Below are 16,494 nucleotides of genomic sequence, written 5' to 3' on the forward strand. Positions count from 1 at the left end.
GTATCTTCACATTTTACATTAGCTAAAATGCTCTTTCTCTCATATCTGTTGTAGTTACCCTCTCCCTGTCCTACCCCTCTGGGAGAAGGAGCATGTTACATCTTTAGGAAAGTGCCATAATGCTTGATGAAAATATAAATCATATTCTTCAGGGGGCCGGCCCCATGGCCAAGTGGTTAAGTTTGCACACTCCACTTTGGTGGCCCTAAGTTCACAGGTTCAGATCCTGGGCACAGACCTAAACACCGCTCATCAAGCCATCCTGTGGCAGCATCCACATAGGAGAACTAGAATGACCTGCAATTAGGATATTCAACTGTGTACTGGGGCTTTGGGGAGAAAAGAAAAGAAAAAGAGGAAGATTGGCAACAGATGTTAGCTGGGGGCCAGTCTTCCTCACCAGAAAAAAAAAAAAACCATACTTAAGAAAAAGTCATATTCTTCAGTAATTATCCATTAACCCTTTAATATTCATGGAACACTTTCAATTATCAGAAGAACTGCTGTTATCCCCTCGGGGGTTTTTTGTACCCTAATTTCCAAAATATTAATTTGGGGCTGGTAGATATGATGATAAAGTCCTTTTTCCTGCTTTTGTGTGATAAAAATACCTGAATGGGAAAGGACATTGTGGCTTTTAATCAATGTGGCTGATATATGTGTTCTATTTATTATAGACTGTTTATATTGGTGACTTTGTCACTCATGAAATGTATTTAATAGTCTCTAAGTCAGTCATTTCTTTGAAAATATATTAGCATATTTTAACTGGGAAGACAAAGGTTTGTTCAAGGAATTATTGAAACATACTCCTTTTTACACATTTAAAAGTTTCTAGCTGAAAACACATACCCATTAATAGAGGAATACCATTAAATGATGAATGATTTTAAATGGTTAACAATATGGAGGGAAATGGTGATCATTAAAATGCTGTTATTAAAGTATTATTTTAATATATGACTATATTTGTGAGCGACAGTGGTTTAATCTAAAAAGGGTCATTTATATGTGAACTGATGTTGAACCTACACAAATAAATTAAAATTATTCTCTGAGCATTTGATATACTTGTGATTCACAGAGTAGATTTTATTTAATTATTTTTTTAAGATGCCAGGAACTGAAAATATTGGCATGGAGCAGTTCTAATTGCTAGTTTGAGACTGGTTATGTCAGAAACGGGAAAGTTAATTGCTATGTAGGCACTCTCAATTAGAACTTTCTTACCATATTCCAAGCACAGGTTGGCATCTGTTATTACATTTGCACAAGCAAAAAGAATTATTCAGAAGCTAGGCTATTACTTGACAGAAGCTTGTCTCTAAAACTAGAAAAATCTGTAATTTATTTTCAAATAACTCATTTGTTTTTGCTGTTAACAAGAAAACTTGAGATTTCTAGTTGCATATTTATTCAAGCTTGTTCAATTATAGTATATATAGATTCTCAACTATTTTATGTTGATTTATTCCTGAATCAGGATTTTTTTTTTCATGAAGACACTAGAGAGAGGTCTCATTTGGTAAAAGAATAAAATGTTTTTGTGATGGAGTAAAAGTATTCACAATCAAATCCTCATAGATAATCATTGGCTTATAATAACTAATACCTACTAAATGCTTAATGTGAGCCAGGCTGAATTTTATATTTCTTCTGTATTATTTTATGTAATGTTAACAAAATCCAAAAGGTAGTTATTATTACAGTCGTGCACCATGTAATGATGTTTCAGTCAATGACAGACTGCATATATGATAGTGGTCCCAAGAGATTAGTCCCATATGGCCTAGGTGTATAGTAGGCTGTACCATCTAAGTTTGTGTAAGTACACTCTATGATGTTTGCATAATGAGAAAATCACCTACTGACACATTTCTCAGACTGTATCTGATGCGTGCATTTTACAGATGAGAAAATCAAACTGAAGATTAGAGCAGTTAAGTAATTTGTCCAAAGTTGTGCAGTTATAAGTATCTGACCTACAGTTTGTGCTACTGTTCAGAAAAATAAAGAAACATTTAATTCTTGGACCATTTATTTAAATTATCTTCAATGTATAAAGAATAGATAGAGCCCAGTCCTGTGGCCAAGTGGTTAAAATTCCGCATGCTCTGCTTCAGTGGCCCAGGTTCATAGGTTTGGATCCCGGGCACAGACTTACTCCACTTACCAGCCACACTGTGGAGGTGTCCCACAAACAAAAAAATAGAGGAGGATTGGCACAGATATTAGCTCAGGGCTAATCTTCCTCACCAAAAAAAAGGAATAGATATAGTCTTTTTTTAGTAGCAGGGAGATAGGGATTTTGTCACAGCACAAGTAGAGATATGTAAAGGCATAACAGTGAGACCATCCTGACTACATTTAGTCAGGGATGCGTGGGAGAATAGTAAAAATTAAGGTTGGATGGGAAAGGGGCCATATGCTAAAAGGGCATAAGAAAATATATCTCTTTCCGTTGTAAGTGACAGAAATCCACTCAAATTAGCAGGGGTGGAGTGAGGGAGGAATTTATTGGCTCACATAATTGGGAAGTCTAAGGGCACAGCTAGCTTTCGGCACAGTTGATTACAGAGTTGGCTTTCTCTCTCTCCGTCCCCAGGACAGTCTTTTACTAAAAGCCAGGTAAGATGACAGTCTGCAGCCCAAACCTCACATTCTTTCAGTTTAGTAACTCCAGCAGAAAGTCTTTTCTGTTAACTGAGGCAAAAAAGTCTTGGAGGAAGATAGAGAATCACGTACCCACTTGGGAGCCAATCACCATGGCTGGGAGGCGGTCTGCCCTGACTGGTCGAGGTGGTATCCTCACCCTTGTGAGTAGACAGTGAGATGCTAAGCAGGGGATCGGCCCTACTCAATCCGTCGAGATGCGTTTCCCCAACAGAAAGAAGGGTTTTTATCAAAGGAAGGGAGGGAAAGCGTTTCTACACAAAAACAATGGGTGCCCACTGAGGGTGTATATATAGTTCAATGCAAGTTAAAATGTTTGACGAGAAGTCCCGGTACCCCAGTTTGAGGGCCACAGCAGAGACCCTGCGAACCCATCATAGGGAACTGAAAAGATAAACCAAATGAGGAAGAAACTGAAGCAGGAAGAACAGTTCAGAGACCTACTGTAGTCAGCTTTGTGGTAGTAGCAGTTAGGAATCAAGAAAAAAAGATAATCTTTGGTCATCTTGCCAAAGACCTCCCATCTTCTATTGTATCTCTACTGTTTGTCTGGCCTTCTCCTGATTTGATCCTAAAAGGCCCTAGAGACCATTAGAAATTTTAAAAAACAATATAGGCTTGTAAAGATAAGATTCTTTTTTATCTTTTTCATTATCTTTTGGTTTATAGGTCACTGGGTAAACACTATAGTGCTTGCTGTGGGATCAGTCTTTAGGTGAAGGAGGAAATATGACAGAAAGAACTTAGTTCAAAATGGGCATGAATAGCCACATACTGCAGTCTTTTTTTTCAAAGATTGGCACCTGAGCTAACATCTGTTGCCAATCTTTTTTTTTTTCTCCTTCTTCTTCTCCCCAAAGCTCCCCAGTACATAGTTCTATATTCTAGTTGTAGGTCCTTCTGGTTGTGCTATGTGGGACACCACCTCAGCATGGCTTGATGGGCGGTGCCATGTCTGTGCCCAGGATTCAAACCAGGGAAACCTTGGGCTGCCAAAGCAGAGTGTGTAAACTTAACCACTCAGGCATGGGGCCGGCCCCCCAGCACTGCACTCTTAATTTTGGATAGGAAAAAGGTGTGTTGTTAGCATGTTGGTCCATGTGTACATACTTGATTTTCTCAGGCATTAAGGTTTCAAACCAATTTATTTTGCTACTTACTGAATCCTTTTGACCTGTTTGGTACCATTATTACTTCATTTCTTCTGTATGGTATTAGGCATGCAGTATTTTTCCTTTTTATTTACTGATTTGCTTTATTTAGTATTATTTATTTATTTTTTTTGCTGAGGAAGATTTGCCCTGTGCTAACATCTGTTGCCAATCTTCCTCTTTTTGCTGAGGATGATTCACCCTGAGCTAACATCTGTTGCCAAACTTCCTCTATTTTGTATCTGAGCCATCATCATAGAATGGCCACTGACAGACAAGTGGTATAGGTCTGCACCTGGGAACCGAACCCCAGGCCACTGAAGCAGAATGCACCAAACTTAACCACTAGGCCACCAGAGCTGGCCGTAGTATTATTTATTTTATCATCTATTGACTGAATGAGACACTTAAATGTAATGTAAGCTTGGCTTGCATATTTATGTCCCTGAACTGGAGAACACGTGTTTCTGTGTGGCATAGATAAGATTTCTCTTTCCCACCCTTTTAGGGGGTTCTGAATTTAAGAGAAGAAAATAGATTTTCCTTGGAATAATTTTCCCTTTGTTTGGACTTCTTATTAAAGTTGACTTGATATGAGCTATTGAAGAGATTTAAGTATTTGAACATTCTTGGTTGAAAGTATTTAATTCTTCAACAGATATTTACTAAGCACCTACTACGTGGAAGGCGCTGTTCTAGGCATTTGAGGAGCCCATCAATGAACAAAATACTCCAAAATTACTTGCTCATGAAGCTTCCAATCTAGTTAGGGAAAGGCAAACAGTAAACATATTAAGTAAATCATATAGACTGTTAAAAGGCAGGATGAGCTTTGGGAAAAGATATAGACTAGGGGAATTGCTAGTAGTAGGGCATGGGGCTTGGAATATATATAGGATGGTCAAGGTAGGCCCCATTGAGAAGGCGACATTGGAGCAAGAATGAGAAGGATGCCTGGGAATTAGCTATGTGGATATCTGGGGTAAAGCATTCTAGGGAGAAGGAACAGCCAGTGAAAATGCCCTAAGGCTGGAGTGGGAAGAAATTGTAGGAGAGGAGGTACTTATTCTCAGTTCTCATTTTTGGGTCAGAGGGAGGGGATAGTGGTGCTGCTGGTAGACATCATGGCCTGATAGAGTCCCAGGGTGCCCAGAGGCAGTTCACCTCCTACATCGTTCTTCTTCCACCATTTTAACTGTAAAAAACTAGAAGGAAGACTCTCCTAGTCAGCACAATGTCATCTTTGATTCTTTTTGGGGTGGAGCCTGGGTTACAGTTATCATAGGAACAAAATAACATGTGCCTCTCCTGTTTGCTTTCCTCTCTGCTCCATTCTGATTTTTGATACTTCATGAAGATTGTGGACTTGGGTTGGAAACTGTTGCTTTAATTCATCAGAGGTTTTTTAAAAGATAACTAACTAATAATACCTAGCAAAAAAATTAGGGATTTCGAATATCAGAAATATTGTATATATCAGTACAACTGGTACATCTTTAAAGATAGAAAACTGAGAGTCCTAACTTAGTAATAATGATTATTACTCAGATTTGGACATAATGTCACACCAAATATTATACACCCATTATCTGCAATGCCTAGTTACAAGTCATAAATTCTGTTCTTTTTCCTATAGTATCACTTCACAGATACTCACTTTAGCAGAAATAGAGTAGAACTTTGTCCAGCTGTTTTCTGAGGATTATCTAAGTCATTGGGGGTAGCATCAGGATGCTTACATTCCCAACAGGAGCACTCTTCTCATTGTCTGGTGTCCCTTCCACGTCTTATCTCATGTCTGAGACCCTGGTGTCACTTCCGTCTGCATCCTGCTCCATCACTAGCCTTTGGGGGAACCCCGGCATGTCACTTAGCTTTTGTGTGCCTCAGTTTCTCCTGTAACATAAGTTGTGGTTGGGGTTAAATGATGGTTGCCTGAAGGCTTAGCTCTTGTTAGCTGCCGTTATTATTGCCCCAGCACTCTACTACAGCCAAGAGAAGCAGCCAAGACCACTGGAAAAGGGCAAAGCTCTGGGTGAGGAATAGGGAGTGGGGTTGGGGCAGTACAGAGGAGAGTTCGGATATGTGTGTTTTGGGACTTGCTTTTCCCCAGAAGCTGTAAGTGCGAAGTTCTGCTATGTTTAACTGATTATTTTTTAAATACTCACAACATTGTGAGGTAGATGGTGGTATCTTCCTTTTAAAGGTGGGGAACAGGAGGCCCAGAGAGGGTAACTTAGACAAGGCCATGACTCAGGAGTGGCAGTGTCTTATTACATAGTCTCAAACAGGAAACCTGACTTTTCTTTTAAAAATAATTATGGAAACACATTCTGAAACAATCAGAAATACTTTTTCCTCCTAATTTCTTTCCTAAGGAGAGAAGAAATAATGCATTATTTATACCACATTTTCTTCAAGTTCAGAGTAATTTTATTCTTTGTGTATTAATACTCCTGTACATTGTAAGTACAAAAAAAGCAGGTGGTGTTATTCTTATTTTGCACATGGTTAATCTGAGATGTTGAGAAGCTAAAAATAAATGGTTTAGAAATGTTTCATATTAAGTATTCATTATTTTCATATAAAATAAGCTGGGTTTTATACAATGCATCTAAACTCAGTCCAAATACAGTCAGGCAAGTAGGCTCAGCGAAATGTAAAATATATTAGGGTTGAATTACTGTGAGTAGGAATGGTATAACACAGATTTGTAATTAATATGTGAATATATGTTTTACCTATCAAGATTTTCTTAAAATTGCAAATGTTGAATTAATACAGTTTAAAAAGGTACAGACTTCCAGTTATAAGATGAATAAGTTCCAGGAATCTAATGTATAACATGTTGACTATAGTTAACAATTTTGATTTATATACTTGAAAGTTCCTAAGAGTGTAGATATTAAATGCCCTCACTACAAAATAAAAGTGATCATACGAGGTGATAGAAGTGGTAACTAACCTTACTGTGGTAATAATTTTGCAATATATACATACATCAAATTAAAAGTAAATAAAAAGCATTTTATATTGAAATTTATTCATTAAATTATTTGACAAATATATATTGAACATCAAAAAGTGCCAATGTTTTGTGAATAGAATTCTGCCTCATGGGTTCTAGTGGGAAGCCACAAACAAATGTAAAATTACAGTGTTGATAAGAACCGTAGAGGAAAGGTTTATGGTGCTATAAAATTGTCTGACAGGAACATTTGGCTTAATCAGGGAGGAAGAGAAGGCTTCCCTGAAGAGTTGGTGATCCTGCTGAGCCTGATATCTGAAGGAAGACAGAAGTAGGCAACGAAAGAGACCGGGCATGGGGTGAGGAGAGGAGGGCAGGCAGGGCAAGACCACTTGAGAAGTCCAGGCAAAATAAGAAGGTGTTTGGATTAAGGGATTTGCAGTTGAGATAAAAAGAGGGTTTAAGTAAAAAAAAAAAAGGAAGGAAGTAATATCTATGAGATTTAATGATGGATTGAATATGGAGGTTGAGGGAGAAGGAGATGTTGATACAGCTTAGAAGATGTGAATTAATATTGTGACTGAAGGTTTAACCACGGGCCTAAAAGGAGATTAGAATGAACAGTCTCAGTTCATCCCTCTGTAGGACTGTATCTGTTTTCGTTCACCACTGACTGAAATTTACAGAGTAGATTCTTGACTATCTGTGTCAGTAACTCTTCTGTATATATTTTATCTGAAGGTATCTGTAAGAAATCTTAATTTGAGAAGTTAGCTTAATGAAAATTTTATTCCTAAATGTTTTATTTTTATTTTAATTGGTAGAATCTTAAGAAGATTCAAGAAATGGAAAAGAGCGATGAATCTAACACAGACCTAGAGGACCTGAAAAACGCTGACTGGGTAAGATAGCTGGATATTCTCTCTGTTCTGTTTAGTGTTGAAGAAATAGTATAATGTTTTCTAAAATGCTAGTTATTAAGGACTGCGTACGAATTTATGTTATTTGAATTTGAATGCCTAGTCTTAAATTTGAGGAAATAACTATTCCCCATTTTTAAAAACTGTGATTTTATTAGAACCACTCCAGCGTCTCTGAGAATTTTGGTGTCTTCACTATTGACCTTTCTAATTATATTAATACCTTAGTATACTCTTGTATGTAAGTCAAAGTTTAAGCTCTGTTTCAGAGTAAGGTGTGAATATATGATGTAATACGTTCATTTATCCAATGAATGGTTAGTGGATTAGGGCCCTGGGGATGCAGAATGAATAATATGAGGTCTTTGCCCTCATAAAACAGAAGACGGATTTCTAGAACAGATGATTGCAGTGTATTCCAACGACACACTTTGAGTATCTCCTGTTTTTCCAGCATGGTACTAGATCCTAGTGACACAAAGTGTCCCTACCCTCGTATATGAGTTAGAGTCAGGCAGGCATGATGGCCTTGGGGACAAGACAGTGAATGTCATGAAGTTAGACTGAGGTATGTCCAATTGTCAGTGGGAAGACACATTTTAGGACTCTTACTTTTCAGGTTAAGGATACTGGATAAATAACGACATCATTAAATGAGGGAATAGGAAAAGATGCAGATTTGGGGATATGAATGAGTTGCTTTTGACCATATTAGATTTTCATTGTTTGCCGTATTCTTTTCTAACAGCTTTATTAAGGTGTAATGAACATACAATAAGCTGCACATATTTAAAAAGTATAATTCAGTGAGTTTTGACATGTACACACGCACACATACATACCATGAAACCATCACCAAAATAAAAAAAAATGAGCCTATCGTCACCCCCCAAAGTTGTCTCATACACCTTTGTAATCCCACTTCCTGCCTCCCTCCTCCCTAGTTTCCAGGCAACTAGTGATCTGCTTTCTGTCACTATGGATTAGTTGGCATTTTCTGGAATTTTGTATAAATGTAATCAAATATCATGTGCTGTTTTTTGCTTGGCTTCTTTCATTCAGCATAATTCTTTTGAGATTTCATCATGTTGTTGCCCATATCAATAGTTTATATTCTTTTTATTGCTGAGTAGTATTCCATTTTATGGACTTGACACAATTTGTTTATCCTTTCTTCTGTTGATGATCATTTGGGTGTTTCCTCTTTGCATTATTCTTAACTTATTGATGATATTTTTACTGAGATATTTGGAATCATATTAATCTGGAACATTTAAGAGTAAGGTTAAAAAACAAGTAGCCTATATTGTCTTATAAGCTAGTAGTGTTTGTCATTTTAGAATAATGCTGATTATCAAGTTTCCTTTGTATAGGAGAATACTGTGGTAGTGTTGCCCTAGGTGTATTTTATCTTACCTAATAAATTTCTAAATTTGTTTTCCTAGACATTGAAGCCAAATAAATAATTTCAGATGTTCAGAAGTTAGCAAACAGCTAGTATAAACTTGAACTAAAAATTTAATTTATTGCCTTAAGGCAGCCTCATTTAAAAACCGGTATGATGCACTAACTCCAAAGGGAATTGCCTTTGCCTTGATCATCAGCTTTTCTCATAAGATCACCAAAACAAATTACCCAGAAAGACTAGAATGAAATGAAAGAATAAGAAATAGAATGAGGGAGAATTAGAATATCTCTAATGGCAGAATCTAAACATCTCAGAATCTCCCTAGTGGAATAAGGGGTAAATGATAAAATCTCTAGGAATACATATAGTGACAGTTGTGTATTATTTTATATAATAACTATGACTTTAATTTCTGAAAAGTTGTAGGTAAAATTTTTGCCAAACAATAATACATGAAGAACTGGATACATAAAAATATCTGGAGCCAGCCCTGATAGCCTCGTGGTTAAAGTTCAGCGCTCTCTGTTTTGGTGGTCCGTGTTCAGTTCCTGGGTGGGGAACCACACTACTCGTCTGTTGGTAGCCATGCTATGGTGGCGGCTCACATGAGAAGAGCTGGAATGTGTGACTGTGTGCTGGGGCTTTGGGGAGGAAAAAAAGGGAGAGGAAGATTGGCAACAGATGTTGGCTCAGAGTGAATCTTTCCCAGAAAAAAAAATCTGTTTGAATCCTTTCATAAATTATAGCAAAAGCTTCTAATGGGAGTAATCATTCCCTAATTTATCTGTTTTGAGAATTCAGAGTTTCATGTGTCAAGTTTTCTTAAAGCCTGAGGAGGTTAAGAGAAGAGACAGTATTTTAAAAGATGAGATGATATTTGAACTGGATCTTATAGGAATGTGTAATAGAAGTTGGGACAAGAGCATTCCCAAGAAAGAAATCTAAATATTTTAGGGATATTGTGTTAGAGTATCTTTAACGGCAGAATCTAAGAATCTGTTTAAAATATGAATATTTTAGAAGATTTCTAATGGATATACCACAGTATTAAGTACCTCAGATCCTTTTTGGAATAAGAAATGGTGTACATTTTTTAAAAATCAAATCGTTTTTGAGGACGTTTTTGAGAAATTTAATTAGAGTTATTTTATGTAGACAATTCTTATGAAATACATTACTTAATTTTTGATAAATTTAGCTATTTGAAGCCACTTACTAATTTTCACAAACTACAATATTTCAGTTAAATATCATATTGATTTTCTTTTCACTGAAGTAGAGATTATGACACCTTAGTTTATAGGCAGGAAAACAAAGGCTTAAAGTATAATAATATACATATTTAATATGTTTTGTGTTATTATAAGTACTTCATGTATATATCATTCTCTTGAAGGGCAGACAAGGCAACTTGCTGTTATTTGTAGATAAGAAAACTGATATTAAATAATTTCTGCAAAGATAACAATAACATAAAAATTGGTAGTTTTGAGCACTTTTTGTGTACAGACCAGTGTATGTCAGCTCTGGTCTTCTCAACAAGTTATGAAATATGACATTCTTTTATTGATGAGGACGCCAGAGTTCAGAAAGGTGACACAACTTGCTGGATGTCAAGGGGCTAGTAGGTGGTTGTGTCACTTAGCTGTGGTCACAATAATGCTGTGTAACTGAACACTATAAAATCACAGTGTCATAAAGCAATAACATTTACTTAGCTCATGAGCCTGCAAATCAGTTGTGGTAGGTCCACTCTGTGTGTTCCTCTTCCTTCCTCTGCGTAATTGTGCCTTTGGGCATCATGCCAACACAGGCATAATGTTCTCAAGGTGATAATAGAAGCATGAGTGACAAACCTATTGTGCATTTGCTTTTGAAGCCTTTGGTCACATCATATCTACCACTATTCCAGGTAGCCAAACCCAAAGGCAAGGTGTGGGAGATACACTCTTCCCCTTTAGTGAGCAGAGCCGCATAACAGGGTGCAGACACAAGGAGGCGTGAAGAACTGAGACCATTAATGCAGCCTACCACGATGGCCGAGTTAGGGTTTATGCCCGGGTGTCTCAGCAGATCTAGTTTGTGGATTCTCAACTGACTTTCTACCCACTTTTTAGTATCCTAAAATCTCATTATTTATTTATATTTCTTTTTGGTGAGGAAGATTCGCCCTGAGCTAACATTTGTTGCCAATCTTCCTCTTTTTGCTTGAGGAAGATTCACCCTGAGCTAACATCTGTGCCAGTCTTCCTCTATTTTGTATGTGGGATGCCACCACAACATGGCTGATGAGTGGAGTAGGTCTGTGCCTGGGATCCAAACCTGCAAACCTGGGCCACTGAAGAGGAGCCTGCAGAATTTTAACCGCTCAGCCGCAGGGCCGACCCCTCTAAAATCTAATTTTTAAAATCATTTTTGTTTAGTTTACTCAGTGTTTTGTAATCCAGGCTCTTCATTTTTTCTGCATGACTGTAGCTGCTCAGAGGAAACTATTTATTCGTTGATGTCTCTCCACCCTTGGTTCTTTCAGGCTCGATTCTGGGTACAGGTGATGAGGGATTTGCGGAATGGAGTAAAACTTAAGAAGGTCCAAGAGCGGCAGTACAACCCTTTGCCCATCGAATATCAGCTCACTCCTTATGAGATGCTGATGGATGACATTCGATCCAGAAGATACACTTTGCGAAAAGTGATGGTATGTAACAAAGAAAACTTTATTAGTGGGCTCAGATGGTTATTTTCAGTAATTTTCTATGTTGAAATTATTCTTCTCAGTATTATATTTTGAAAATTATTTCTTCTCATAAAAGTAACATATGGTCATTGTAGAAAATTTGGAAAATACAGTAAGCTCAAAGAAGAAAAGTTACAAATGTGTAATTTTACAACCCAGAGAAAAATTTTGCAAACCTGATGGTGTATAACCTTCAATCTTTTTTCTATACATTTTATTTGGACAAAATGGGTTAATATAGAATACTTTGTTTTGTAACTAGTTATTTTCACTTAACATTTTCCAATGCCATTATATATCAACATCATCGTTTCTAAGTGACTACGTCTTTTCCAGCTTATGGCTGTACCAAAATTTATTAAATTAATTAACTTGTATCTGGTTATAAGCAGCCTATTTTGTGTATCCTTGTATATGAATCTTTTTAAATAGCTACAATGAAATCCTTGAGTTACGTTCTTAGAAGTGGAATCTTGATAGCTCTACCTTTGAAATATGTCCTGAGTCTGACTACTCACCACCCCTACTTCACATACCCTCTATTCCAAGCCACCATTATCTCTCATTCAGACTATTGCAGGGGCCTCTAAGTGGTCTTCCTGCTTTTACTCTTGCCCCTTTTCAGTCTGTTTTCCCAAAAACAGCCAGAGTGAACCTCTTAAAGCAAAAATGTAATGATGTCATTGCCCTGCTCAGGACCTTCCACTGCTCTCCACCACCCTCAGAATTGACTCCATGTCCTTACTTTGGCCCGCAAAACCCCACAAAGTTGGGTCCAGTTTTCCTCTCAGACCTCGTCTTCTGCCACTCTTCCTGGTTGCTTTCCCCGCTCAGCCACCCTGGTCTCTGCCACTGTCTTCAAAGTGCCTGGCCTGCCCCTGGGGCTCAACATTTGCTCTTCCCTCCCTGTGGTTCTCTTTTCCCACCCGTCTGCATAACTTGCCTCTTCATTTTTTAGATCTCTGCTCAAATGTCCCCTCATTAGAAAAATCTTTACCCATGTGTTTCAGTGGCTCACATTGCCATATATTTTCAGATTTACTGTCTGTCTCCCTTACAAATATAGGGACTTAGTTCTTTTGCTGTTTCATCCCCCATGACTAGAACATATGCCTAACACACAGCCAACTGCTGAATACTGTGCTCAATAAGTAGTTGTGGGATGAATTAATGAATTATATCCAGATTTTTTATGAAACACAACACTTGGTTTTATAATAAATAGATTTAAGTAGCTATTTGAGCTGTTTGTTAATTAATTTTAATAAGCTACAATATTTCAGCTAAGTATTGTGTTGATTTACTTCACAGTAAATCTGATTTACTTACCAGACGAGGAAACCGAAGTTTGGAGATGCTCAGTAACTTCCCAGTTCTTACCACCATTATAAGGCAAAGCCCGATTTTCAGTCTTATTCTGTCTGATCCCAGAACCTGTGCTGTGTGCCACCCACATATTACCAAATTGCCTTCCAGATATATTGTGATGATTACTGTTTACAACAGAATAATTTTGCCCATTTTGTCACATCCTTGACCAACGTGGATATCTTTTGGGGTTGACCAATCTGAGTGGGAGAAAATACTCTTTCATTTTTAAATTCTGTATTTCTTTGGTTACAAGTGCATTTAAACATTTTAAAATATATGCCAGTTGTTTGTATTTCTTAATTTTACTTTAATTTAACAAGTATTTATTAAGCACTTTGTATGTGCCAGGTACTATTCTAGACTCTGGGAAAAGAACATAGTACAGTTCTTGTTCTCACAAAGCTTACAGCATGGTGGGAGCCACTGATAATTAGACAAGCATATACAATGTGATAAGATAAGTGGAAGGAGTTATATGCCAAAAAGCATGTTCAAAGGCCGAGAAATAATGAGATTTGACACAAGAAAACAGTAACAAAAATTTGCCATAATTCAAGTATAGAATGGAGTGTAGGAAATTGTGAGGAGTGGAGTTGGCAAGGTGAGTAGGGACCAGCTCATGTGCTAGATGTCTCAGGGGCGGTGCAGAGGATGAGACAAGAGGACAGTTCAGGACAGACCATGAGGAGCCTCAGTGTTTGCAAGATGAGAGCAGAGGAAGGTGGTAAAATAAAGACTGAAAAGGTGTAACTAGAGAGAAAACAAGGAAGGTGGAAGTAGGGTCACAGCTGCAAAGGGGAGGCCACAGTATTTCAGGAAGGTAGAATGCTGCTGGAAGGTCAAGTAAGGTCAGCACTGCAAAGCGTTTAACGGATTTAGTGACATGGAAATGATTTGTTACTTTATTACGTAAAGGAATAGAAACCAGATTGTAGGGTGGGAGGTGAAGAAATGGAGACAGCCTGAGTCTATGTGCCTCTTTTAAGAAATTGAAAGGAGATCAAAGAGTAGCATCTAGAGGAGACATAGGGTTGAAAAAAGCTGGCTTTTTCTTTCTTTCTTTTTTTTTTTTTTTGGTATTATGACTTAATTTGAGCAAGACTGTAGGGAAGGAAAAAGTAGAGAACTAGAAGCTGGGAGTGGAGTTTGGCGGGTTGCAGGCCTGAAAGAAGGCAAGGAGGAAGGGGAGAAGAATCTGCTTCACCACCTTCCTTGTCTCTGAGGACAACCACTGCCCACTCTTCTTTGCCTTCTTTCATGCCCTCGACGTAAGAATTACTCAAGATTTGGCTCTTCTTCTAGAGTTCTTTCATGCTCTACATTTTCTCCCTTACAAACTTATGAATTTGGTTATCACCTCTACTTCAAAACTGATGTGACTTCAGTTCCAAACTGTCTCTAATATATTAAGTACTTTGTATTTTCCAAACTTTGTCCTGGGCATCTTTGCCAGGATTTCTCAAACCAAATATATCCAAGACTGGTCTCACTGTTCTGGATCCCAGATTGCTTCTCTTTCTGTGTTCATGTAAGGTCATCATTCTTCTACTCACCAGGCTAAAATTTTTTAGTTTCAGTTTGAGACCTTTTCTTTCTTGCTGTCTTTTTAAATGACTTTTAGTCAATCAAATGCTTTAGAGTAAATAAAATTGTTTACTTCACATTTTTGGGGAAAATAGATTTTTCCTGATTATAAAAATAATTGTCACAATTTTTTAAAAACTTCACTGATACAAATACAAAAAAAGTGCACAGTAGAAATCTTCTGTAATCACAAAATAGAAATGACTGCTGTTAACACCTTTTTCTACAAATATGTGCACTCATTTTTTTCTCTTGCCTCATATCTGGTTCGTCAGTAGGTATTCTTAATGCTTTCTCTATTTTCTCTATATTTTCTTTTGCATCCTTCCTGCCTCTATTCCATTCTCCTTCCAAACCTCCCGATACTTTATACTGCTACTGGATTTATCCTTCTGAGGCCCAGCCTTGATAGTATTATTCTGTTACTTGGAAACCTTGTATCTTTCCACTGTCAGATAGTAGCACTAAACGTGTGTGTGCGTAATTCTATGAAATTTTGTCACATTTGTAGATTCGTGTAACTACCATTACAAGATACAGAACTGTTCCTCCACCTCACGTCTCCTGTGTGTAATCCTTCATAACTGCTTCCATCCCCCTCCTTCTCCCCATCCCTAACCACTGAGCTGTTATCCATCTCCTTAATTTTATTTCAATAACATGTAATTTTAATGAAGTGTATATTTCAATATAAATGGAATACTATAGAATATAACCTTTTGAGATTGGTTTTTTCCACTCAGCACTTATTCCTTGAGATCCATCCAGGTTGTTATGTGTATCAATCATTTACTCTTTTTTGTTGCTGAGTAGTATTCCATGGGATGGATATACCATAGTTTGTTTAACCATTCACCTATAAAAGGGTGTATAGGTCGTTTCCAGTTTGGTGATATTATGAATAAAGCTGCTATGAACGTTTGTGTACAAGTTTTTGTATAGATGTAAACTTTAATTTTTCTGAGGTAAACATCCATGGTGTAAGTATTGGGTTATGTTGTAAGTGCCTGTTTATAAAAAACTGCCAAACAATTTTCCAGAGTGGCTATATCTCCATTCATTTTACAAAAATTTATTTTAATTTTATTTGCAAAGACTTCTCTGAGGTTTTGTGCCAAGTACTGGTGATATTAACATGAATGTAAGATCCTATTACAGTCTAGTTAGGAAGACCAATACATGATGAGTGAAAGAGTGGGTGTAAGATATAGAAGAAGCAGCCAGATCTTTAAGTACATGTTAAGGGAGGCTCCAATGAAAGGTTATTCTGGGGTTGGAATTTGAAGAATGAATAAGATTTGACCAAGTGGAATTGGATGTCACCCACAAGGGACATCAATTATTGAAAAGGTCATGCAATGACACAAGTATAAATGGTAGGAGATTGGAAAATATGTTTAGGTTCAGGTGATGAGCAAAAGGCAGCTGTGTTGTTCCTGAAGAGAGGGCTGGGCCCTTTTCACCAAACCTCTAGAAACTGAGTAAGGTGCATCTGCCCGTGTCTGGCAATGTTCTGCACATTCTCTGTGGAAGGTGATGTTGGCTGCTGGCTCCACTCCCTTCTCGGCCATCCATACCCTGCAGGAGTCTGACTCATCACAGCCGAGCGCTTGCACTGCTGTGGAAACAGTGGAGCTTACAGCTTAGCAGAAAAATCCAGTGCTATCAAAACATGCTGAGAAAAG

The 16,494-nt window shown here is 37.5% G+C and overlaps 1 protein-coding gene across 11 annotated transcripts in view; it reads left to right on the plus strand.

Annotated features, from left to right (window-relative positions):
• SPIRE1 (spire type actin nucleation factor 1) overlaps positions 1–16,494 on the plus strand; it is a 216,445-nt gene that overhangs the window by 133,192 nt on the left and 66,759 nt on the right. For all 11 annotated transcript variants that reach the window (XM_070220660.1, XM_070220659.1, XM_023648211.2 and 8 more), the window contains 2 exons: positions 7,617–7,694; positions 11,651–11,815. In XM_070220660.1, the coding sequence (XP_070076761.1) occupies positions 7,617–7,694; positions 11,651–11,815 (243 nt within the window). The remainder of the gene's footprint in view (positions 1–7,616; positions 7,695–11,650; positions 11,816–16,494) is intronic.

This window comes from Equus caballus, chromosome 8 (assembly GCF_041296265.1).
Source record: "Equus caballus isolate H_3958 breed thoroughbred chromosome 8, TB-T2T, whole genome shotgun sequence".
Taxonomy (NCBI): Eukaryota; Metazoa; Chordata; class Mammalia; order Perissodactyla; family Equidae; genus Equus; species Equus caballus.